General features: G+C 39.2%; 1 protein-coding gene across 2 annotated transcripts in view; it reads left to right on the top strand.

Moving 5' to 3' along the window:
• LOC126243432 (chromatin assembly factor 1 subunit B) overlaps positions 1–23,202 on the top strand; it is a 57,756-nt gene extending 34,554 nt beyond the window's left edge. The window contains exons 6-8 of one of the 2 annotated variants that reach the window (XM_049948163.1): positions 11,525–11,785; positions 20,994–21,215; positions 21,421–23,202. In XM_049948163.1, the coding sequence (XP_049804120.1) occupies positions 11,525–11,785; positions 20,994–21,215; positions 21,421–22,336 (1,399 nt within the window). In that variant the 3' untranslated portion in view covers positions 22,337–23,202. The remainder of the gene's footprint in view (positions 1–11,524; positions 11,786–20,993; positions 21,216–21,420) is intronic. The other variant, XM_049948164.1, reaches the window with a different exon arrangement.
• The last annotated feature ends 4,364 nt before the right edge of the window (positions 23,203–27,566 follow it).

Here is a 27,566-nt window from a genome sequence, read left to right as displayed (position 1 = left end):
GCCTTCGTCATTGGCACCCGTGTCTTTCAATATGGGCTTCCGGCACACTGCTCAGTATTTACAACCGAGCTATTCACCCGGTATCAGTCCACAAAGCACATCTGGTGACACGGCCTTTTCAATTCTGTCCTCTGCTCAGACTGACTTAGCGCCCTTAAGTCTATGTGCGCTGTACACCACCCATCCCTTAGTGCAGCGAGTCCAGGAAAACTGTCACTTGCTCACTCTTGGTGGAGCCAGTGTGATGTTTCTGTGTGTTCCTGGTTATGTCGGTCTGCCAGGAAACGAGGCTGCTGCCAAGGCTGCAGTCCTCGTACCTCAGCACACAAGTTCCTATATTCCCTTTGATGTTCTCTGTGCTGCCGTCTGTCAGGAGGTGGAGTCCCTTTGCATAGCCAATGGGCCTTGCTTCACAGGAATAAGCACCGCCTTATTAAGCCTCACCCAGTGGCTTGAACGACCTCCTCACGGTCCTCCCACCAGGAGGAGGTCATTTTAGGAAGGCAGCATATTGGCCACTGCCTTTTTAGCCATCGTCATTTGATAAGTGGCGCTACCCCACCACTTTGTACACATTGCGCCCAAGTTTTAACTGTCTGCCACTTCTTGAGGGATTGCCCATTTTTTTTAACTGCTTAGGTTCCAACTTGGGTTTGCCATCTGAGTTATCGGCCACTTTAGCAAATGATGTGCGGGCTGTCGATGGCATTTTACTTTTTATCTGCCAAAGCAATGTGGCGAAGGCTATTTAATTTTTAGTTTCAGATTTGTGTTTCTGTATGATGTCATTTTTAGCCCTTTTTCCAAGTGCCTGTCTTTAGCTGTCTTCTATTGTGTCAATTGGGACTGACACACAGTCGTTTTTTAACTTCTCTCTGTCTTCGTGTTCTATAGTTTTGACTTGGGTGCGTATGACCCCAGTTGTTTTTTGCACCCTAAAGCAAAACAAAACCAGAACATTGATGCCATGACCTTTCCTGCTGAAGAAATTGTCTTTGCTTTCTTTGGTGGCGGAGAATCATGTTGTTTCCACTGCTTTGATTGTTGTTTTGTCTCTCACCCAAGTTTCCTCTGTGGTCACAAACCATCTTGGAGATAATTATTTCATTTTGGATTCTTCAGTTAAAAAGTGATATACCATTTTAGATGACATCTGGCAAGCGTGAGCAATTTCACACATTCTCAGTCGGTGATCCCTGACCAAATTTAAATTCATTTGTCCACTTGGCAACAGATGAATATGAAGGAGCAGAGTCCCCAGTGTATTCTGGAAATTGGCATGAATGTGCTTTGCTTTCATACCTTTCTTTACAGAGTACATAATACTGCTTGAATCTCGTTACCCCCCTCCCATCTTCGCAAATCACTACGCGAGAGCAACAACGGAGCCATGTCACTGCCACAACTCTCTTCCGAGAGCACTGACTTGGCATGTGTTTACAGGCAACAATCCAATGAATATCACATGAACAACTCATTGCGCAAGTGCTGACCTCTCGTGGTGATTCCAAGAACTTTTCAAACCATCCTTGTTGGTACAGATTTACGGGTGCAACTAAGGCCTCTGCTCACTGAGTGATGGATCATCTGGTGAGCTACTGCACCCTCTAATAAACTCCACACTATCAAAGAGAGAAGTAACATTTTAAATTACCTTCGGGGTTGTGGGGATCTCCTGTTACATGCTAGGTCAGGGGACCCTGGACTCTGCCTCCTGTGCCTACTGCCTCTGCCATCCCTTCTTTCCCCTGGTTTGATTTATTTTGGGTGGTTTCTCTCTTTTTCTGCTGCAATCTGTTTCCCATTTTAGGAGTATCACACTGTTGATTAGAGAGTGCTATCCTCCTCTCTAATGCTTTGCCCTATGATAGATTGGGGATGGGGCAGCTGTGGGAGGGCCTGCCCCCTTTGCCTGCAGAGCCCCAGGTGATGCGCATGTGTGGCCCTTAATATTACTTTCATATTGTTTTATTATTGGTGGTCTAACTGATGTCCATTACTTTGTAGCTTTTTTACTTTTGCTGTTCCAGATCTCTTTACTAAAAGCCATTCTCTACTCTGTAGCTGTCTTTGCCCTTAGACAGGGTCAGATGTGCAAGAGCTTTCTCTTGTCGAGGCCGAGCCCAGGGGACCACTTGTCTTTTCTAAGCTTCTTTCACGATACATTTTTAAGGGTATTTGAAAATTGTTTTCTCAAGAAAATAGTTAAACATAATTCCAAGAAAACATATAAAAAACCATGGCTAAGTAAAGGAATAAGAATATCTTGCAACCGTAAAAGAGAACTGTATCTAACAGCAAGAGGGAGTACTGACCCCGAAATTGTTCAATATTATAAAAACTATTGTGCGGTACTAAGAAAAGTTATTAAAAAGTCCAGAAGCATGTGTATCATGTCTGGGATCAGTAACTCTGATAATAAAATTAAAGCAATTTGGAATATTATTGAAAGGGAAACAGGGCAACCAAGAGCACAGGAAGACTTCAGTGCCATAAAACTGAATGACAAGTGTACTAACAAACAATCAGAAATTGAAAATATTTTCAATAATCATTTTTTAAATGTTGTGGAGAAAATAGGATCTAGATCTTCACTAGAAGAGGCAAGGCTACTAATAGAAGAGGCCATACCTGTGCAATTTGAAACAACTGTAATTCCACCAACCTCTCCCTCTGAAATCAGTAAAATAATAAACTCACTGAAAAGTAAAAGCTCTTATGGAATTGATGGCATTTCCAGCAAGGTACTTAAAGCTTGTTCCCCACAGATAAGTAGGATTCTCAGCCACGTATGTAATAGCTCTTTGGAGCAGGGTGTTTTCCCCGATAGACTGAAATATGCCATTGTAAAACCATTGCATAAAAAGGGGATACATCGGATGTGAACAACTAGCGCCCAATCTCTCTTCTGACAGCTCTATCAAAAATTTTTGAGAAAGAAATTTATTCAAGAGTAGCCTCCCATATTTGTAAAAATAAAGTACTAACAAAATGTCAGTTCGGTTTTCAGAAAGGCTTTTCAACAGAAAATGCTATATACGCTTTCACTGATCAAATATTAAATGCTCTGAATAACCGGGCATCACCCATTGGTATTTTTTGTGATCTCTCAAAGGCCTTTGATTGTGTAAATCATTGAATTCTTTTAGATAAGCTAAATCATTATGGTTTGAGGGGGCAGTGCACAAATGGTTTAATTCATAATTAACTGGAAGAATGCAGAAAGTTGAAATAAGTGGTTCATGTAATGTTAAAACAGCTGATTCCTCAAACTGGGGGGCTATCAAGTACGAGGTCCCACAGGGTTCGGTCTTAGGTCCTTTACTGTTCTTGATATACATTAATGACTTACCATTCCACATTGATGAAGATGCAAAGTTAGTTCTTTTTGCTGATGATACAAGTATAGTAATAACATCCAAAAACCAAGAACTAAGTGATGTAATTGTAAATGATGTTTTTCACAAAATTATTCAGTGGTTCTCAGCAAACGGACTCTCTTTAAATTTTGATAAAACACAGTATGTACAGTTCCGTACAGTAAATGGCACAACTCCAGTAATAAATATAGACTTTGAACAAAAGTCTGTAGTTAAGGTAGAATTTTCAAAATTTTTAGGTGTGTCCATTGATGAGAGGTTAAACTGGAAGCAACACATTGATGGTCTGCTGAAATGTCTTGAGTTCAGCTACGTGTGCTATTAGGGTTATTGCAAATTTTGGTGATAAGAATCTCGGTAAATTAGCTTACTATGCCTACTTTCATTCACTGCTTTCGTATGGCATCATGTTCTGGGGTAATTCATCGTTGAGTAGAAAAGTATTCATTGCTCAAAAACGTGTAATCAGAATAATTGCTGGAGCCCACCCACGGTCATCCTGCAGACATCTATTTAAGGATCTAGGGATCCTCACAGTATATATATTCACTTATGAAATTTGTTGTTAATAATCCAGCCCAGTTCAAAAGTAATAGCAGTGTGCATAGCTATAACACCAGGAGAAAGGATGATCTTCACTATGCAGGGTTAAATCTGACTTTGGCACAGAAAGGGGTAAATTATGCTGCCACAAAAGTCTTTGGTCACCTACCAAACAGCATCAAAAGCCTGACAGATAGCCAACTAATATTTAAAAATAAGTTAAAAGAATTTCTAGATGACAACTCCTTCTACTCATTGGCTGAATTTTTAGATATAAATTAAGGGGGGGGGAGGGGGGGACCAAACTTAAACATTAGTGTCGTGCAATATTTTGTGTAATGTAATATCTTGTACAGACATCTTTTATTAACCGACGTGTTCCACATCATTACGAAGTTTCGTATTCATGATCTATGGAACAAGTATTAATCTAATCTAATCTACTTACCAATTCTTCGCCATTTACTTTCAAGGCACCGTATATTGTTTTTCAACTCTGACATTAGTAGTCCTTCCGGATGGACGAACCCGTGACTCGGAGACAGAGGACCTCATTGTTTATTCCCTTACCCCAACCAACCAGTCAACCTCGTCATCAGATGTAGTCAGATGGAACTTTGACAACAAGTCTCTACATCTGCATCTACATACACTTTTACATCTGCATACATACTCCACTAGCCGTTGCATAATACATGGCAGAGGGTATGTTGCACCACCATTAGTCATTCCATTTCCTGTTCCTCTTCCAAATGAAGCAAAAGAAAAGAGTGTCTGTGTCTGAGTACAAGTGCTAATTTCTCTTATCTTCACAGTTCTTATGCGAAATGTACAGTGGTGGCATCAAATTACACAGGCTGAAAATACCTTATTCTTATGTTTTTAGGGTGGGAAATCCAAATATGATACTTAAACTGTATCGCACAAAGTTTCTTCACAGTTTACAGTTCAGTTTATTAAATTAAGATTTTTTAAAGAATTTAACAGCTTTTATATAGTTAAAATAATTTAAAAAGGAGGTGTAATGAATGTAGATGACGTTGGTAGCACTGCTGAAAAACATTTGCTGGCAAAAAAAGGTCGATTCTATATTTGTGTTAACAGATTGTGTTTTGTTTACTATTAACCTAACCTCACTTTCCTGTTTCTGTACATTTGCTCAGTACAATGTCTAATTGTGGTTGTAAAAACTCGGCTGACCGTTTTTGTTATATTTGTGGTGAATTTTTGATTAAAAAACACCAAAGAAACTTTACAGACTTCGTGAAAAATGTTTATCTATCATACTTTGGATCTAAACTTTGTGATCAAGATAAATCTTGGATGCCGCGTAAGGTATGTTATGTGTGTGTTGAAGATCTGAGAAAATGGTGCAAAAAGCCTTTAGATTTGCTGTTCCTGCCATATGGAGGGAGAATGAACTGCCCTGTGAGGGAGTCCTTAAAACCTGGTGAGAAGAACGTTCTATGCAAAAACCTTGTAGATCCAAAAAACGTACTCCTACCGCCTCTACATATAAAATTAGGCCTAATGAAACAGTTTGTAAAGACTTTGCCTAAAGGTTTCCATACCTTTCAGAAGCTACACTAAAAGAAGGTGTCTTTCTCAGACCTGACATTAGAAAATTGATGATTGATGTTAACTTTGAATCCACACTGACCTTAAATGACAAAAGAAGCATAGGTATCAGTCAAGCAAGTCGTTACAATGTTCTTGGGACATGAAAAAGACCCAGAATATGTTTCTATTATAGCTACAATGTTAAAGAAGTTTAAAACTTTACGATGTTTAGTGATCCTGAAAATTCACTTTTTGATAAGTCACCTTGACTACTTCCCGGACAATATTGGAGATGTTAGTGAGGAGCAAGGAGAGCGTTTTCACCAGGACATTTAAGTGATGAAAAGCGCTACCAAGGCCGCTGGAACACCAGTATGATGGGGACTACTGTTGGTCACTTCACCGAGAAGTTCAGCAAGCAACTCATCAAAGAAAAAGCTACACAAGAAGCCTCAAAGAAAAAAGAAAAAGAAAATACAAACAAATTTCAGCTGACAAGTGAAACTCTCACACATGTCATTGTTTTAAGTAGCTTACTATAAATACAAACCATGGTTATGTTGTAAGAAAGTATTTCATTAATTATATATGACGGTAGTATCTGTTCCCGAAAGAGCAGTTACCATAGATGACCATGCAGATTTGCTGCAGCCAGGCGTTGATATACTTCATTAGGGACATGTTGAAAATGTGTGCCCCGACCGGCACTCGGACCTGGGATCTCCTGCTTACATGACAGACGCTCTATCCATCTGAGCCGTCGAGGGCACAGAGAATAGTGCGTCTGCAGGGACTTATCCCTTGCACGCTCCCCGTGAGACGCACATTCCCAACATATCCACACCACTACATTCGTAGTGCGCCTAATAGATGTTTGCCCATCATACTCATTACTCGTGGCAGATTAATCTACCAAGTCCCAGGCATAGAGTGTGCGTTCGCACTGTCATATATGGTTCAAATATGGCTTCCCGGCCATTGACCTTCTTGTGCGAACGCACACGCTATGCCCGAATTTGTACGGGACTTGGTAGATTAATCTTCCACGAGTAATGAGTATGATGGGCAAACATCTATTAGGCGCACTGCGAATGTAGTGGTGTGGACATGTTGGGAATGTGTGTCTCACGGGGAGCGTGCAAGGGATAAGTCCCTGCATGCGCACTATTCTCTGTGCCCTTGGTGGCTCAGATGGATAGAGTGTCTGCCATGTAAGCAGGAGAGCCCGGGTTCGAGTCCCGGTCGGGGCAAAGATTTTCAACATGTCCCCAATGAAGTATATGAACGCCTGGTTGCAGCTAGGGTGTCCATTTAATTATCATTTATTTTCATTAACGGTTATGTTGTAAGAAAGAATTTCATTAATTTCCCCTTTTACCATGTAGCATATGATTTATATACTATAAAATAAAAAGCATATTACTTGAAAACTATGGGTGATAAAAAAAAGAACCTAAGGCTAGATTTGGATTCAGCCCATAAAAATCTATAAAGATCAGCTATCAAAGTAAAAAAAGTTTTTCAAAAAATTTTTCGTTAGCCTCTGTTATCCTTTCTTTAACTCAACCTGGTTGATATTCCAAACACTCCAGAAGTAGTCAGTAATGGGTTGCACTAGTGGTCTGCATGTAATCGCCGTTCTAGATGAGCTACCCTCTTAAAATTTTACCAATAAGTCCCTTCTAATGTCCTTGCATGCTCAATCCATTTCAAATAGCTTTATAATATTATGCGTAGATATTTGACTTAACTGTCAAAATAGCACACTACAGAAGCTTTATTTGAACATTACAGAATTGTTTTTCCTGTTCATGTGCATTAACTTACTTTTTTACATTTAGTGCAAGCTGCCATTCATCACATGAACTAGAAATTTTGTGTCAGTCACCTTGTATCCTCCTACAGTCACTCAGTGATAACCTTCCTGTGCACCACAGTGTCATCGGCAAACAGCCAGATTACTGCTCACCATGTCCATCAGATCAACATACTGGGTTCTTTTACAAAAGAAGCCTTTGAGCCACTCGCAAGTTTGGGACCCTATTCTGTATGCTCAGACCTTCATTAACAGTCTGCAGTGGGACACCGTGTCAAATGATTACCGGAAATCTAAGAGAGCACCTGTTGCACTTCGTACACGGTTCACAGGATATTGCGAGAAAATGGCAAACTGAATTTGGCACAAACAATGATTTCTAAATTCGTGGTGATTTGTGGACAGAAGCTTTCCAGTCTCAAGGAAAATTATTATACTCGAACTGACAATATGTTCAAGAATTCTGCAGCAAACCGATGTTAAGGATATTAGTCTGTAATTTTGCAAGTTTGACTGTCGGTGACATTCTTCGTTGTTACAGAGTTCCCACAGAGGCCCCCTGCACCTCCCCTCCATAGTGAGCGGTACTGTGAGGGGAGATGCATGGAGGGTGGGGGCAATGAGGCAAAGTGTAGATGGAGAGGTCACCCGGGTGCCGTCTATGTATCCAACAGGCACACTACCTGCAGGGTCGGCGTACAGTTGCTAGTTGTGAAAGTGCGCCACCACACAGTAGGGGCTGCCAAAATGTAGGAGTGGTAGGGTCAGAGGTTGGAGAGGTGGCAGAGAATTCACAAAGACCGGATGGTGCCGCTGAGGATGCACGATTGGTAGGGTGCAGGTGTGGAGCCGTGATGGCGAGGGTACCACCTGTGCAGAAGTGGCAGATGAGAGCGGCGGTATCAACATTGTGTGGTATCTTAACTGTTTTCCTGAAGTGATAGGCAGTAGAGCTGTCTACGGCCAAGATTGCTGTCCCCCAATGAAGAGGTCGTTAAAGATCAACTTGGTCTTCCAGGAGAAATTCATGGACATTAAGGGGTTCGTCACTGGCAGTGAGAGGGTGTCCAGAGGTAGGGGAAAGCTTGGCAGGGGACATTATCAAGTAAAGCTTGTTGCTGGATCCATGGCGGCTTAAGACAATTAATGGACACTGTGACTGGTTTCCCACATCATAATATGTTGGTTGGTTTAGAAGGGGGGGGGGGTCCATCATAATATGTCATGGGTACAGTTTTCCTGTCGGAGTACCTTGTGGGGGACCCAAGTATGGGGGTTGCGAGGCTGTTTGTATTGTGTGATTAGATTAGATGTAATTTTGGTTCCAATTGATCCCTAGTGAGAAGATCCTTTGGAATGTGGAACATGTCAGAAAACAAGAATACACGATAAATTTTTACAAAATAAGAACAGATATGCTAATGTATCTTCTACAGATGGCAAATGAAATTGTCTCTGTGGATGTGGAATAGGTTAAAAAACCCCAACAACTTAAGCGTATTTACATTTAAAAGGATGTAAAACTTGTCACCAAATATTAAATGTACAATACACGTAATTACATTTGATAATTCTTAGGCTATTGTAGCCATGCATCATCAAATAAAATAAAAATATTTTACAGCACTTACTTAAAATGATTCTATTACTGCACAAATTTGGTACAGGTGTCAGACTGTATGCAATATTCACATTATGTGATAATTATAATGTACACGGATCAGTTGGTTCAGTTAAGAAATTAATTAGTGGAGTCGGAGGGGTTGGCCACCAACAAATGCTGTAGACTCTTCTCAAACTGAACTTTATTGTTAAACTTTTTATGGCCGCTGGCATGTTATTGAAAATTTGTATTGCTAAATAGTGGAGACCTTTCTGAATCAAAATAAGTGACTTTAAATCTTTAGGAAAGGTAGTCTTATTTCTAGTATTGATTCCATGAACTAAGCTGTTGGTTTGGAAAAAAAAAAGAAATATTTTAACGACAAATTGCATTGAGGAATAAATGTATTGGAAAGAAATAGTCAGTATCCTCAGTTCTTAAACACCTCTCTGCAAGATGATCTCGAGTTTACACCACAAATAATTCATATTGCACGTTTTTTGGGATCGGAAAACTGTAGGTTGGCTTGATGAGTTACCCCAGAAAATAATCCTGCGTGGCATTATGGAATGAAAGTAAGCATAGTATATTAGCTTTTTTTCTTTTTATATCACCTATGTCTGACAACATTCACATAGCAAATAAAGATTTGTTTAGGCACTTCTGCAGTATGCTCTTCCCAATTAAATTTGTTATCGAGCTGGGAGAATTTAACACTGTCAATTTCTTCAACTTGCTTGTCATATTTTAGGCACATACTGGTAGAGAATCTTTTACAAATTCTTTTCTGCATATAGTATGTTTTTTTCAAGGTTTAGTGACAGATGATTGGGTAGAAACCATTTATTAGTGTCAATGAAAATTTCGTTAGCTGACCTTATCTATTTATTTCAATGTTTGCATCATCTGGAAATGAAACAAACTTGGCATCTCATAATGTTATTGATGAAAGGTCGTTGATATGGACATGAAAAAAGTAATGACCCTAAAATGAAACCGTGGGGAACAACACATGTTATTGGTTCCCAGTTGGACGATGCCTGTTATCTTAATACACGTCTCTTTCCTATTGACATCCTTTGCTTTCTGTCAGATATTGGGATTTGAACCAGTTTGCAGCATTTCCTGTTACACTTCAGTGTTATAATTTACTTAAAATGATATTATGACTGATAGTCAAATGCCTTTGACAGATCAAGAAATATACCAGTAGCCTGTAATTTATTGTCTAGTGAATCCCGGAACCCGCCAGAAATCAGAATTGTGACTTGGATAAAATTTTATTTGTGGCCAGATGGTTAAGGTGACAACTGTAGAATATCTTTTCTAAAATTTTTGAGAATGCAGGCAAAAGTGAAATTGGATGTAAGTTTGCTAATATTTCTTTATCTCCTGTCTTATACAAAGGCTTAACTCCAGGATATGTCAGCCATTCAGGATTGCACATCATCAGAGATTCACAATTTGTTAGAACCTTCTGAAGGAAAACTTCAGGCACCAAGTGCAGAATAGGGGGAGGTATGCAGGGGTGAATGATGTGTCATTTAACTCTTGATACCAGGTCCGGCAGATATCTGGAGGCGTAGTCAAATGTTGTTGGAACAGAAAGTACACAGGCTAAGTAGTACTTCATACAAAATGACAGTGAGTAAGGCTCCAAGGTTGCGTTTGTAGTTCATATGTGCTCCCAGTAGTGCTTGTGGTAATGCCTCTGTCCAAAATCCGCCGTGGCACATGAGAGCCGCCTTTAAGACGCAGTGCCACTGCTTGATGAGTCCGTCACTCTGTGAGTGATAGGCTGGCATTTGAAATTGATGGGTGCCGACCATGCTGCACAGTTCCAGGAAGAGGGCAGATTCAGACTGCTCACCTTGGTTGGTTGTTATAGACATGGGACAACTGAAGCACGAAATGCGTGTCACCAAAGGCTTTGGCAGTGGACTCAGCTCTTGTATCTTTAAGCAGTACTGTTTTTACCCAACAAGTGATGTGGTCAATCAGTGAGAGGATGTGGAAATAGCCATCAGGAAAGGGGATTGGTCCCATGAGGTCAGTGTTACATGCTCAAAGTTGCAAGTATAACAGAACAGAAACTTGAAGTGTATGCCATCAGTAAAGCACTGCCATTTTTGAGCAGTGTTTTCAAGTCCCATTTCAACAAGCCATCAGAGGATTACGTGTTCATATCACATTGGGTCTCCAATGTGGTGCTTCACTATGGATGAGATTTAGGATGTATAATAACACGACCAGAATCTTAGTGAGCATACCTTTTATTTTTACTAAGCACAATATGTCTGCACACTCAGAAGTCATTAAGCGAAATGACGGTCGAAGATCGCTCTCATGTGATCTCACTCGACCGTCAGTGATGTTCTTTGTTGTCGCAATGTTCCCACATACTGCTGGAATCTTGTAATTTTTAAGAGCACACCTGGGGATCACTCAGGTGTGCTTGAAATACTAAACAGTGTAATTAGTAATAGCTTTGTTTTTTAGTTCTTTATCTTTCTGTTGCCTCACTTTTTCTCATTTAGTGTTCAGTTTTGTTCATGGCTCCGTTAACATGAAAGTGATTGTATAATTGTGTTCATGCTACAGTTGCTGTCCTTTTGTCTGCAGATCATGTAGGATATACAACTTGAACTCAAAGAAAGTAATGTACCATATAAACAAGGCAATTCTGCCTGCTCCAGACGGATCTGAACTCGAGGGAAAGACAGTTCGACTTTTTCATGATGACACTTTGAAATCTTTCTTCCGGAGGCTGTGCTTTTCACCTGATGGAGAACTTCTGATAGTTCCTTCTGGTTTTGTTGAAATACCAGACACCGATAAACATTTCAATGCTACTTACATTTTTACAAGGTGCTCACTTAACAGGTAAATCTTTCATTTTTTTAATCTAAAAATTTACATGGTTTAATTTCTTTTTGTTTACCATTTTGTACACAAAAATAATAATCCTGCTTATCAAATGTAGTCACATAAGAACTGCAGCTTTAAAACTATTTGGAAGTAAGTGTACATATGTAAATTGTGCTGTGGATTTCGGTTAATATTCTACTGTAGAGTATACGAGGTGAGAAACTGTGAAACCAATTTCAAGAGACATACAAACACCAGTTACTGCTTTATCTGCACTTTTCAGCTTTGGCCAGGAACCACTCTCCCTGCTACATTACCTGTTGTGTTTTAATAATTCGCTAACTGAAAGGCCTGGTATATAAATGGTAAATTTTTAAACTGGCATCACAGTTCAGTTTGTGACATTATGCATAAAACTAAAATTCTTATTACTCTGCAGAACAAAGTTTCAGATTAATGTGTAGTTTGCTTTTAATAATTTGAATTGAATGGGTTGCTGACAGATATAGTAACAACAATGAGGTTGTTGAATAATTTTCCATATAAAAGTTTGTGTGCAGCCTCACTGATCAAACAAAAAAAACAACAACAGGACATAGTACTTCTTTATACATTGTGTAATGAGGGATAGATGACTTCAGATGTACCTGATGATAACACAAGATGATTTTTTTCTACCTTGCCATTTTTCAAACCTCGACAGACAGCCTTGCCATAGTGGTAACACTGGTTCCCATCAGATCACCAAAGTTAAGCATTTTCAGGCTTGCCAGCACTTGGATGTGTCACTATCTGAGTCTGTTGAGTGCTGTTGGCAAGCGGAGTGCACTCAGCCCTTGTGAGGCCAATTGAGGAGCTACTTGATTGAGGAGGAGTGACACCAGTCATGGAAATTGGCAATAGCCGGGAGAGCAGTGTGCTGGCCACACGCCCCTCTGTATCCACATCCACACTTCCAGTGACACCTTAAGGCTGTGGATGACCTGGGGACCACTCGGTATTGTTGCGCCTTCAAGGTCTGTTCGGATGGTGTTTGTTTTTTTGTTTTATTTTTCAATCATCACCATTTCACAGTGGTTTCAGAGATTGTTTCTAATTATCACAGACCAACAAATCACAGTTAATGTTACCTGAGATCCCAGGTGCAATCAACCTACAGATCCTCTTTCATACATTAAATAATATAGGTGATAGCTTTGGGCCTAGTAATCGGCAGAGTTGCTGAAGATCTAATAAAATTTCAGTGTGCTGTCTTTTTAAAAAGTGTTTTTTAAAGTGTTTTCAGAATGCAATAGATTTTTTGGTCCCAGTTGCTAGCTACAAATAGCACACACTCCTATTGTTGTGCTCAAAATGATTAAAGCAATGGAAGAAATTCATAGAAAGAGGGAATAAAAAGTTTATCTGATCACTTTTTAGACAGAAAATTGAGGGCTTGTATTTTTATAATCCCAAGATGTTACATGGTTAGACTAATAGGGAAAAAAAGAAAGATTTGAAAAGAGCATGATACACAACTCATTAACTGTCTTCACATAAAAATATAGACAAATCAGGAGATTGTAGTGCAGAAACAGAAATTTTAACAAAGGTGTTCTCCAGCTCTGAGATTAGATATCAGAATGACAGTCTGTCAAGAATTATGTGACATGTTTTCTTATCCACCACAATTTCAAACACTGGTTTGTAGAAAATACATTGAATTGCCCCTCTAAAGAAGTGGTGTCTTAGACTTGATGTTAGATTATATGATTCTAGACTAATGGGAAAAAATAGGCTTTGATGAAGTTTGCAAATTTGCTTCCTGAGTAAATGGACCCTACAGTTGTGTACATGTTTGTGATGATACCGGGAAACTGACCACATTTGATGGATATTTCTCCACACATTAGGTGTGGACAGACCTTCATGCTGTTCGCACATAAAGGTCAGTTCACACTAGACACCAATGGATTTAAAGTAATGTCACTTAGCCCAATATTAAATGTTATGAGATACTGTCAGTCGTACAAAAAGTTGGAATATAGGGTTAGCATTAAGGAACTGGCAGTGATTAATTGCCAAAGCAATATTCTTAACAAAGGTCATATGCTAAATTTTCCACATAGCTAAAAACAGAATAGGAACAAGTGTTTCCAAACAAATCAAGCATTGACATGTATTTGCTTGAGAAAATATACCCATGCACACAGACATAAAATTTCAAGAAAGTAATATGTAGAGCCTTTATACTTTCGCCCTGCTTTCTTTCCAAGTACCAAATAACGAGAAAACTCTATTTACTCCTTCAATATAATGAGTATTTTTAAATAAGTATTCCATCTTTTTGTATTCATAATCATATGAAGTGTAGGCTTTTTCTGTAAGATATTTCACTTTTTTTATTTTGTAGAAAACTTAGAGGAATACATCCAAATGTTCAGATAACCTTCACTGCTTGACATGAAAACAAAACAAAGCAAACAATAAAACAAAGATTAGGAATAAACAAAAATCCACTGTTGTAACATCAGTGCATTGACGATAGGTTGGTTATCTTCCAGTTGCAAAACTTTTGCCCAAGAATGATTGACAGTGATGATCACTTTTTTCCCATTCTGTTCGTATCTATTTATGGTTTGTGTGAATGCTGGACATATTTTTATGTTTCATTCCATGAGATCCAGGCTGAATTGGCTTGCATTGAAACATCTGCTAGTGGCCATATACCGGTGCACACGTCAGAAACGCGGAGCGAAACAGTGATGACGCAAGGCGAGAAGACTGCCTGTGGACGGGATTCAAACCCACACTGAAGTATAGTACCTGGGCTGGCTGAATGGCAGACCTGACACAACAAGAGCAAGGCAATAGCAACCTAAGCAACAAAGAAGTGCAGCGAACCTTCGACACTGCGCTGTCAACAGGTCAAGTACAAGCCACAATCCAGATGGAGACCAAAGAGGAAAACCAATACCAAAATGAAGTCATAGATGTGGGATTAAAGGGACCAGATTGCTACGGTCATCGTCTGAAGTCATAGAAGAGTAGTCAGTAGTATGGTGGAGGTAGCAACGAATGCTATCAGACTAAGTACATGACTGACTGAGTGTTTGAGGTGCAATAATATTTATGCTGGCTTCAAGGGACACTGTTGGCCAGTGCATTCACATGGCGAGATGATGGTGCACTCACTAGGTGAGTGCAGCACTGCAAAGACACTACCCTCTATCACCCATGGAGATCCATTTGTTCCAGCAGGCATTCAACTTTCTCACAGCCCTATACCAGATTCACACTGATTCTGAAAGTAACAGACCATCTTTATGCCAATAAATGAAGAGTGTGATTGTGTCAAATTGCTGCCAGTCTTAATCGGTGGAAGGCCATTTCTCACTGGATGGCTTGGAACGTCAAAATATTCCATGATTTATATCATATGAGGAGATTCTCACAAACTGTCAATGGAACGTAATGTAACTGTCAGGGTTTCTCCAAAGGAATTTTGATGTCGACATCATATGCTAGTAAAGAAAAATGCTAATCCACTCTCACCACTGATGTTATAGTACCTGGTTTTATGTTCTTGAAACTTGGTAATAATTACTTTATTACTTACTTTGGTTTTGTGGCATTGCGAATGTTGGAGAACTTTATGTATTTCTCCTTAAGGTGTTGGCACATGGACCATGCATTCAAGCATTGAATATGCAGAGTTTCTGATCCCATAGTATGGAAAATGCACTTTGTGGAGTGTTTCCAAACATGCAGAGCAATATCTAGCATGTCAGATATTCTTGATCTACGTTTGAAGGTAGGCCAATGAGATGGAAGAAAGCCACTTGTATCACAGGCATGCCATCTCTCTTTGCTACAGAGTCCCAAGATGCCATATAGGTTTTCAGTTGAAATCACTTGTGAATATATGTGCTTTTTAAACACCACTAAATTGAGGATCTCTCAAAACCCCGTTGTTAATTGTGTGATGTGTTGTAATAGAAAGATGTGAAATGTCATATTGGCAGCTAAAGACTTACTGTAACTTGCTTATTACGAAAATTTGCTGTGTCATGGCAATTGCACATTGAGAATCCACCAAAAATTCATTGTACGTGGTACAATTTGTTATAATTAAATGTCAGGTAATAATACCTATGATTAAAGCTTTCAGCAGGTGATAAGAGGCAAAATAAGGTGGCAAATCAGTCATGGTCAGTTATAGCGCAATGATGAGTAGTCATAGAATTGTTAGATATCAGGTGATGTGTTCCTGGATTGTCTCTCACTGGATCCAAACATTATTTTTTTTTTTTTTTTACTAACATTCGCATTTTCTCGTAGGTTCTGATACTTTTGCGTTAGTTTAACAACAGTATACACTATAATATTCGATTTTATGTAAATACAGTAAAACTTGCTCAAATCGGCACGTGTATAATTCGGAAGTCTGCCCAAACCATAGAAGTATTTCAGTCCTGACGCTTTCAGTGCACTTTTATATGCTGACCTTTTTTGTATAAAGCGGAATGTGCCTAATGTGGAAACGGAAAGCAAGAATATACTTTATAATTCATTGTATAATGCGGAAAAGAGCCCATACAGTACTACTATATTATGGCTCATTAGTTACTCATGACTCTACAAGAACATTACTTTTAATGCCTCTGTTAAGTGGTGCAAAACCAAGAAAATAGATCCAGCACAGCGTGACGCTGCTGGTGTGGATCTAAAACCATGCTGCTCTGCGCAACAATGTATAAGTTACGCAGGAAACGGTTCGTTTGTCAGCACTCTGTCAGCTTTCTCATTTCCCTCATTATTGATGCACATCAGCACTTACAGGAACATTGTTGCGCATCTACCAAAGCTCTACTGCAATGTGCGCAGTAAAAGAGGTGAGTATTGTTCCGTTAAATAATGGTTTTACCCAGCAAGGTCATTATTTTCTGCTAGTTTCAGCACTAAGAGATACAGTAACTTGATGTCAAATGAACGATATGTGTCGTTAACACTTAACGAAAAGATTAATGTAATCAAGGCAAGTTAGAAAGACAAACTATCTGTGCACGAAATTATGTTGCATTTCAAATGCGGTAAAACACAAATGTATGAGACTTCAAGAAACAAGGAAAAGATTGGGGACGAATGGATGAAAGGGAACGGGCAGATGAAAAGAAAGGCGAAGAAGACCAGAAATGAAAAAGAAATTAACGAAATAGTGTGGAATGGTTCATAAGTGCACAGGCAAGAATTTTACCTTTATTTAGATCCATGTTGCTGAATAAGTCTCTGAAAGTCACAAAAGAGCTTGGAATTATAGAGTTTAAGGCATTCGCAGGATGGCTGGACAGGTTCAAAGCTACACACACACAGACAGTCATGTGGAATGAAGGGTGTGGAGAAGCTAAGGATGTGCAGGAAATTGTAGCAAGAGAATGGAAGACAATACTGTCCCAACTTAATTGTGAATTATCACCCGAAAGGGGTGTTCAATGCCGATGAAACAGGACTGTTATTGCTCGCTGCCTTCAAAATCGCGAGCAATTCGAAGTGAAAAGTTCACCAGCAGAAAAATTTTAAAGGAAAGATTCACTGTGCTGCTGTGTGGAAACGTGTTAGGTGAAATGGAGAAGCCACTGGTGATGGGAAAGGCGGCAAAAACCATGTTGTTTCAAAAACACAGTCAACAGTAAGCTTTCAGTCACATGGCGAAGCAATAAAATGGCGGGGATGGTGAGTAGTCTTATGAAAGAATATCTGAGCGCTTTCAATGCCAAAATGAAAAAAGGAAATCGTCAAGTTCTGCTTTTCCTAAACAATGCAACCTGCCACCCGAAAGTAACATTATCAAATGTGAAATTGGCTTAGTTCCCTCCAGGTTCAACCAGTCTCTCACAACCATTTGTTTATGAATCTGCTCGTACAAATCATTTGATGTTGATATTTGTATCAGAATGCTCCTAATGGTATTTCATGAGCATATCCATGTTACCTTTGTAATATATTAAGTGAATACTTTGGATTAAAGGAGACCACTCACCGAATAGCAGAAGCACTAAGTTTTTGACAAGCACATAGGTGCTGCCTCTCCCCCCCCCCTCCCCCTGTTTTATGACCCAACACTTCAGCACTCTTTACAGATTTCTTTTAACAGATTTGATGATGGCAAAAGTCTGAAATTAATAAAATGCAAATATGATCAGTGATTCATATACAGACTTTGTGTTCAATAACAAATATGTTAGATCACTTTCCAGTGATGAAATAGTGTAAATTCCGCCCCAATGAGCTTCAGTTTTTATGAAGTCAGTGTTATGACTCTAATTAGTCTTCAAAATATCCTGCAGTGCACAAATTTTGTTGAAAGTAAAAATAATGATAGGGAAATGTCACTTCACTATAATGCTCACTGTTTGTGTTACTAATCATTTCTTTCCAATAAACAAAACTCATTCAGTATTCATTTATCGTGTTTCATTTAATAAGTCATAATTAGTAGCAGAGAAACAGGCAGTTCCGAATGTACAAAAGCCAAGAATCACACGACGTATAAAAAACATACAAATTTACATAACACTGTTGAAATAAATTATCTAAAATTATTTTGCCAGACAAATAATTTTTTTGCCTAAAAGGTAACGAAAGTAGTTAAACTTGCAAAAGCTAATCAACATTGTCAGTTAAGTTGTAAACTTTTCACTGGTGTACCAAAATTAAAGATTTGCTGTCTGCCTCTTTCATAAATCTAAACTGCAGCTATCAAACAGTGCAAAATCCAGGATGGAATGTAGCAGTATGATGAGAAGGAAAGTTGCCGCTCACCAGATGGCGGAGATGCTGAGTTGCAGATAGGCACAACAAACGGACTCACACAATTAAAGCTTTTGGCCATTAAGGCATTCGTCAAAACACACACACACACACACACACACACACACACACACACACACAAACTGCAGTGCAGAGAGAGAGAGAGAGTGTGTGTGTGTGTGTGTGTGTGTGTGTGTGTGTGTGTGTGTGTGTATTGACGAATGCCTTAATGGCCGAAAGCTTTAATTGTGAGAGTCTTTTTGTTGTGCCTATCTGCAACTCGGCATCTTGCTAAACTGCAAGTTTTTTTTTTTTTTTTTTTTTTTTTTTTTTTTTTTTTTCATTTAGGTGGCACCACATTATTACAATGATGGGAATGGGGTACTACTGTCAGTAGTGATTATGAGGGATAAATATTAACACTGACAAAATTTGAAGTTGTAGATCTTTGTTCAGGAAGTGTACTGAATGAAACTTTAATATCATGGAAAACAATTACACGTGCTTTATTAATATCACGAGTACAACGGAAACACATTTAATACTCTTGAAACTCTTCTCAAATAATAATTATTGTATTGTGGCCCGTACTACTGCTCATAAACTAAACTAAACTCCTGAACAGCCCATGAAGGCCCAACAGTACAGAGTGGCCACCTTGTCATCCTCAGCCCAAAGGCTTCACTGGATGCTGTTATGGAGAGGCGTGTGGTCAGCACACCACTCTCCCGGCCATATATGTCAGTTAACAAGACTGGAGCCACTACTTCTCAGTTTGCCTCACAGGGGCTGAATGTACGCCGCGTGCCAACAGCACTTGGCGGACTGGATGGTCACCCATCAAAGTGCTAGTGCATCCTGACAGCACTTAACTTCAGTGATCTGGCAGGAACCAGTGTTACCACTGTGGCAGGACCATTGGCATACTATTGCTCATAATTTTTATAATTTCTTGCCCAACATTTTATTACCACAAAGTTCATAGACTTGAGGTTTGCATGTGCTTTCGCCATTACCCATGTCTGGTGTTTCTCACTGTCAACTTGAAACTCCTCTGTCTGCACTCCCACGTACCAATGATGTTAGTGCCATGCAAAGCTTCTCTCTGAAAAGAAGCTGTTGTTTTACATAGCATAAATCCTGATTTTTGCCAATGTGACTACTAAATTTCTTTAAAACAATATTTTTTATTTGCAATAAATTTACATTACAAAATTTCAAATAATTATATTGACAATAAATTGACAGAACATGTGCATTTATAATCTGAAATTATTATAAAAAAATGTGAAGATGAAAGGTTAAAAATATGAGGTACTGTGTTGCAGTGTTTAAAGCTGGAGTAGAACAGCACAAGGTAATATTAGGTTGTGTGGGGTGGCATTCAGGTGAAATGTTATGGAACAGGAGCAAGCAGGGACAGATGCGGTGAAAGACAGGGACTAGTGGCGTTTAAACTGAGAGAGATTGAGGGAGTGAAGGAATATTCCAGGGAGATTTCTTATCTGTGCAGTTCAGAAATGCCATTGCTGGGAGGAGAATCCAGGTGATACGGTCTTGAAGCAGGTTTTGAAGTCAGCCACTTTACATTGAACTGTATGTACAGCAACTCTGTAGAGTTAGTGTCCCTTCAAGCTTTTGTATGAAACTGAAATTGTAATTTGTGCGGAATTGTCCAACTCACGCTAGTTCATTGTTAAGTGGAGAGAGGCATAACTTATTGTCTGTGTCATCACTATTGTGTGTGAACTCAGGATTAAATTTATCAAAGTTCCCATAAAGCCAACTGGAATTTGACATATAAGACGTTTGTTAGATAGATCTCAGAAGAATATTGAAAATATACAAAAAAAACTTCTCATTTTGTGTAATTTTTTAGTCTTATTATGTAAGATATAAATAAAGATTTTCACTACAACATTATTTATTACAATGGGACAAGTTCCAGGACTTTGGTGAAGTAAATCGTCAGCTTACAAATCTAAATGTCAGAGTTGAGTACACAGCCACTCCTATGATAATTTCTGTCATTATTGTTTCTTTCCTCTCTGTTAACGATTTATGTATGTATTGTATTGCATTACATTTTGGAATCTACGTTTAATTGTAAGACCTCCTATAACTAGTTGCGTAACTCAGTCCAAATGTTGTAGGGAGGTAAACAAGGACCACGTGCAGTAAAGCAATTTGGTTTTCACACCAACCTCATGGGTTGATGACAACTTTACATTAGCTTATGGGATACATTAGCTTCTGTATGGTCTTTTAAACTGCAGTTCAATAAATGTTCTTGTAAAAGAGACCATGCAACAGGGAGGGGTAATATTTCTTGAGCATAGGTTCTTAATTTCATTGATCTTGTTTAGTCGTGTAGTTTATGTTGTAATATTTTCTTTATTTTTGTGAAAGCTTACATATTTTATCTTCTTTACAGGCCAGTGTTATACTTGCCTTCACCTGACCAGTACACTATTGCAGTTAGATGCTGCCCTGTGTTATTTCAGCTTCATGAAGGAGATTCTGTTTTTGCACTCCCGTACAGGATAGTAATAGCAGTTGCAACACAGAGTTCTGTGATGCTTTATGATACGCAGCAGGCTGAACCATTTGCTCTCATTTCCAATATACATTATACAAGACTTACAGATGTATCATGGTAAGATATCAAAGTTTGAAGTATAACTAACTATTAATACATTAAACAGAAAGAACTATCGTGCTATAATGAATACTCTCAAAGTACGTTGTCATGTCTGCATATAGTATCCTCTAAAAATTGTTTGAAATGTTCTGCTAAATAATATAAAAAAATTTAGTCAGTCTGTCCTTATACTCATATAATTTTATTTTTTATGCTTTAGGTCAGAAGACGGTCAAATTCTCGTTGTATCAAGCACTGATGGTTATTGTTCTGTTATAACATTTACACCTGGGGAGCTTGGTGAAGTTTATCGACCAAGTGAAGCAAAAAGTAGTGACTGTGATGGTACTGATAAACAGAATAGTGCAACTGAAAAGACTGGTGAGAACAGTAGTGAGCTTTCAAGTGTTCAGAAAGGAAAAGAAAGTTGTAAAATAGAGGAGCCTACAGAAAGAAGGCAAGGTACCACAGCGACGTCAAACAGAAGTGCCGACGGTAAGAGTGTAGAGTGTCAAGCTGGTGATAGTTCAAAAACATTGAAGGCTGAGTGTAAAACTGTGTCGAAAGAAAACAGTTCCAGTAATTCTGAACTTCTCTGTGACACACACGGAGAGTCTAATGTAAGTGCTGATGAGAGTGTGCTCTGTAATAGAACAAAGGAACCCAGTACTTTGAGTGAGGGCAAAGTTCAAGGTAAGGAAGTGGAATCCAGTTGCATGGAGGTTGACACTAACCAAACAAACACCATTTCAGAGAAAGAAAATAAATATGCTTCACAAAGTGACGCTGACCATAGTGATTCCAGTAAAAATGATAGGGCGTGCAGCACAGTTGAGAGTGCAGTAATACACGAAGTAAAAAATGAATCTGGAAGTTCGACAGAGAAAATGTGTGTTGTGGACAATGAACGAACTGAAAAAAGTGATGAGGGTACAGCTGAAAAAAGTGTCACCCAAAAGAAGAAAGAGCAGCTAGAAGATGGGAAAACAGAAGCACTTCAGGCTCATTCTCCACCACCCCCTGCTACTACCCCATGCAATTTAACTCCAGGCAATGATCAGAACAGACGTACACCTAGGCGGGTCCAGCTCATCACTCTGTCAAGCCCTAAGATAAGGAAGAAGCTTATACAGTAACATCAGGTGCAGAAACTGATTGTGTGTTAATGCTCTGCTTTTTATTCTCTAGTTATTTGTGTGGTGCAGAAATTGTATATTTAATAAAACCATTCTATTTATCATGGTTAAACTTGTTTGAAGATAGAAAAGGCATCTATATAGCAGATAGTTCATTGACATACACTTGGTAGAAACACCAATTCGTGAAAGTGAAGGTTTCTTTCTCTTTTTGTATATCCTTTTTGCCTTCATCAGCTGGAGAGACACCCTCTGGAAATTCTGTTGTCTTCTACCTTTGTGTGTCTGTCAGTCTTTTGCTACCTGCTAGGTATCATTTTCTCAGACTTTTATGCAACTGTTTTATGTTGGACTTTCCTACCTTGTATAAATACCTTTTGTAATAGTTACTACAATATATTATTTAGAAGCGACTATACTATATAATCATGACTACTATTCACTGCAATACTGCATTGTCCTTAGTTGAAGAGATATAAATGTAATTTATCTTTTCTTATAGTGTGAGAATGTGCCATTATTATATCTTAATATTTTGAAAATATCTGGCTTTCCTTTAATTGAATTATTTCATTTGATGGAAAGGAATGAATCAAATGATGTATTTATTTAGCTTCAGTGTTGAGACTCTTCTAACTGTAACACACCTTGATATGCTGTGCTTAAAATACGTCAGCTGTTGAGAGAACTTAGAGTTTACTTAGCCAGAAATAAAGTGTTCAACATTTCTTAAAAATATATTTTATTAATGGCAGATTTTGTAACTAAAGACATTGATTGAAGATGTTAATAATTTTATAAAAGAAATGTATAAACAAATGCTTCTTATGGAGCATCCACTTACAATGACAGAAATTTTTAGAAATAGGTAATAAAAATGTCGCAAAAAATATAAAACAATATTTGGAGTCAGGGTGTTCTTTTTTCATCAGATATGTACATTTAATGACCACTGTTAACCCTTCTGCTAAAGGCTACAGGCATACACGTATGACGTATGCCCAGCAGGCAGAAGGTCTGACAGTTAAGGGCATTCTTGTACACCTGGGCACTGGAGGAGATGAACATGCACAATAGAATGGCGACTCACTGTTGTCTGGATTCCAGCATTGCTGCCAATACAGTCATTGCCTGCTCTTTGTAATTTTGGAAAATGCTATAGCATTCATGGCTCCTGGTTCCTTTCTTATTAAGATTCACTATATTAGATACAATTTGATTTCTTAACCTATACAAGGCAAATAAAAAACTTATATAACCTGAAGGGGAATAATTATCCTAATGAACTGACGGACAAAGGCAACAAGAGCCAGTATCTTAGGGCGACATAAACCATCACGTCCTAGAGGAATACAGGGGAAAACTATTGAACATCATTTCTTACCAAGTACTCTTTAAAACAGTTTTTTAACCGACAGCAATGGAAGGTTGAACCAAAAAAATTAAGGTTTTACCCTTACAAAAAATTAAATATGGAACGCCAAAAGTGAAACAATTTAGATATTCTTTAAAGTCCTTTTTAAAAAAATTACAACTCAAGCCATTAAATATTAATAATTTACATTGAAAGTCACTCTGAGGCACACTATAACCTGAAAATCAGAATAAAGTAATAGAGCAGCCCCACATAAGGCCAGGGCACGAACCTGGAGATGGCACAACAGATGCCACACCCATAGTCATTACTCATCGGGACCTGCTGCCACCCCCCAGAAAGGGAAAGGCAGTGAACAACAACATATACAAAAATCTCTTTTAAGTAGTGAACATCGTAAGTAAAACTAAAGCTTTTGCCCCAACTCTAAAAGTAATCCAATAACAAATATTAAGATTATAGTGCCACTGAATCTTGATTTGTGGTGCTGGTTAAAGTTAACAGGTTCAAGCGAGATACTCTTTTAACCAGAATTGCTACTGATTAAGGATCAAAATTACTAGTATCTTAAATTCAAAACCAGTATCAGCACAATCTTAATGATGACAGAAGCAGCCTTAAACTAGCATCCACAGCCCAAGATGTACCAGTTGCCTGTTATTAGCTTAATGATCAAATTGCAGGTTGTTATGAACTTAAGTTGTTTTCATGGAATTTTTTGTAGCACAGCTTACATAATATTTAACAGAGGCCAGCATCGTATAAAAAACTCCACTTTTATTGTAGAGGCTGTTGTAGTATCCAAGGGGAATGAAAAAACTAACTAGCTGCAAGAAACAAGTTAGTGCCACTAAATAAAATGGATCTCTCTTTCTAAAGGCCAAGATGTGACTTGGAATTAGGCACAGGCCTGTAAGCCCTAAAATTAAATCACCAAAATAAGTCTCCACTTTAAATTGGACAGCAAAACAATTTTAAAAACATTCTCAGAATGTAAGCCAATTTCCTCACGGGAGAGTCAAGAACATGCTGAAAGACCTTTCAAAATAACATTAAACGAAAATTCAGCACAATATAGATTGAAAAACCAAGCAGAAGGCCAGCACCAAGCTGCTTCAAACAGAACCAACAGCAGGCAGTGGAGACGGGTCTCTGAGAACATACAGATGTCACTCACAATAAACATAAGGAAGCAGAACCAGGCTCTTCCCTCAGCATAAGAACATGAAGAAGGCATTGACTCGGTGCCTGGCAAAATCCTCTGGTGAAGGCATTCCAGTCATCTTGTCCAGAGGGGGACACGACTGCTGAGCTTCACTGAATTGCGCCAAATTCTCCGGGAGGAACACGAGTATTGTGAGAACAAGTACAGCAATAGAAGGACTAGGCTGTCCCAGCATAGCGTTTTGACAGCCACACCGCCCTGCACTGAGAACTCCAGCAGCCAACCCTCAGACTAGAAAAAAGCTTCACTTGCACTGCTGACAAATTACTCTGCAGGAAGCCCTTATGTTCTACTGGACACATCATCCACCATAACTGCCCAGTTCTGACTGCCCTCTTCCTTTTTGCACAGCCCTCTTCACCTCTTCCTCCAGAGAGAAAGCCAAAGACCCGCTAATCAGCAAACACCCTGCTCAATTTGCCGGGTGCGAGCTGTCGAACTCAGAACATGGCTCAGCCTCCTCCCGGTAAACTGAACTCATGGAGAGGGATGTCAGTAAGGGAAACAAAAACAAATCAGGTGGTATTAGCATGTTTAACTTGACTTGTGCACCCTTCACACATGGTCGGATGCCTCGTCATTCACTCGCAACGTGACCAGACTGGGGACCTCCAGGATGTGCCGCCACACATGGTCGGATGCCTCGTCATTCACTCGCAACGTGACCAGACTGGGGACCTCCAGGATGTGCCGCAGACCCACAAAATGTGGCATTAACTTGCTGAAGACCTTGCCCCCTTTGTCACAACCTCTGAGGTTACAAACATACGCCATCTCGCCTACACTGAAACTGGCATTCCAGCATCCACAGTTGTAATGTGTTGCTTTCCTTTTATGGGCACTAATGTTTGCTTTTGTCCTCTGACAATTATGCTGAAGAACCTGGGGAATGGTTATAATCAGGATGCAAGTCTTGTTATTTCCCACAAATTGGACCGTGGTGAATGTACAGAGTGGGCGCACGTTAAGGATGCCAGTACAGCTTGATAAGCTTCGTGCCTCACGGTATTAAAGGCAGCTTAGAGCCTTAAGATATTAAAGGCTATCTTCAACCATGGCAGGGAACAGTCCCATTTCGGTGTCACCTCCAAGTAATCAGTAATAAGAGCAACTGTAATGTTACTGTTAACCCTTTCCGCAAAAGACGGTTGAAGGTAATAGATGGTGGTAGTTGCGTGATGAATGCTATACCAAAAGCAAAGCCTGTTGAATTCATGAGAAATAAAGGCTGAGACGTTATTACTGTTGAGAGTGAAGCAGACCAGAGAGAGAAATAATGTTACAAAGTAGTTTAGTACTGGCTCCTCCAGTACCCTCACTGATCGACAGGGACCATACAAAAAATGAGAAGGCTTCCACTGCTACTAAAATATAGCAGTTCAAGTCCATGGAAGGGCACTGAAATAATAAAAGTACATTCCATAAGACATTTGGCGCCAGTGGAATTCAGCCATCTGTTCTTACAGCCCAAACTTAGTTTTGCCATTTTACATTCTTGGAACTGTCCATCCATCCATCCATCCATCCATCCTGATATCTTTCTAGACCAAGTGCCACCTCATATGTTGTTTAATCTTGCGTATGGTCTTGTAAGTGTCCACCTAACAGAGACTACTGGTAATATTTAAAGATGATGGGACTGAGATCCTGAGGCAAACAAATTTTCCATTCACCATCGCCCCATACAAAATTCCCTTTTAAGTTGATTGAAGACACTGTTTATTAAACAACCTAGATCAAAGATCACCAAACAACTCTGACACCTCAGTCAAGACTGCATTAACACTCGCAGAACAGAGGTTTCCTCGTCACCTCACTCAGATACATGCCTCAGCGCATCAGTGATGAGGTTTTCGCTGCCTGTCATATGCTTTACTGAGAACTTAAATGAAATGCATACTGGCCACCTCACAATGTGCCATATTTTATGGGGACTTGCTAGGACCCATGAAAGAGTCTGGTTGTCAGTTTCTAAACCAAACTGACGGTGCTCTAGGTAGAATTTAAATTTTTCACTGCTGAATAGGACAGTTCATACGTTGAATACTTGGCCTCTGTGGTCACTAAAGCATGTGACGTGTAAGCAGTAGGATGGCACTGCCCCCTCCTGTTCCCGAATTTTAAGCATCAGTTTGTAAATTAAAGGGTAAATCAAAATTCGGGGCATTACTGAGGACACACTTCAGGGTGTCACAGACAGCTTACTGATTTTTGGTCCATTTAAACTTTTTCCTGCCTTACACACCAAGTTCAGTGGAGCCATCAATTAGGCAAACTCTGAAATGAACTCTCGAAAAAAAATTATCATCCTGATAAACTGAGCTATTCTCTTTTTGGATGTAGGAGGACGAAAATTGTCAGTAGCCCACGTCTGCGATGGTCTACGTGAACTTCATCAGCTGAAGTTAAATCGTCAAAAAAGAGATCTCGGACAATGCTAAATTAACTTTAAAGGGATTCACAGTTAGGTCCGCCTCCCTCCAACCTAGCAGCACCTGGCAGAGGTGCTCGAGATGGTCGGCAAAAATCTTGCTGTAAATGATAAGGTCATCCAAGTAATTATAAACAAATTGGAATTGGATATCAGCTAAAACAGAACTGAGCAAACGTGAAAGGACCGCTGCTCCAGT

The sequence above is a fragment of the Schistocerca nitens genome, chromosome 1, assembly GCF_023898315.1.
Source record: "Schistocerca nitens isolate TAMUIC-IGC-003100 chromosome 1, iqSchNite1.1, whole genome shotgun sequence".
NCBI lineage: Eukaryota > Metazoa > Arthropoda > Insecta > Orthoptera > Acrididae > Schistocerca > Schistocerca nitens.
Note: the sequence above shows the minus strand (reverse complement) of the source record. Positions and strands in the feature narration are given on the sequence as shown.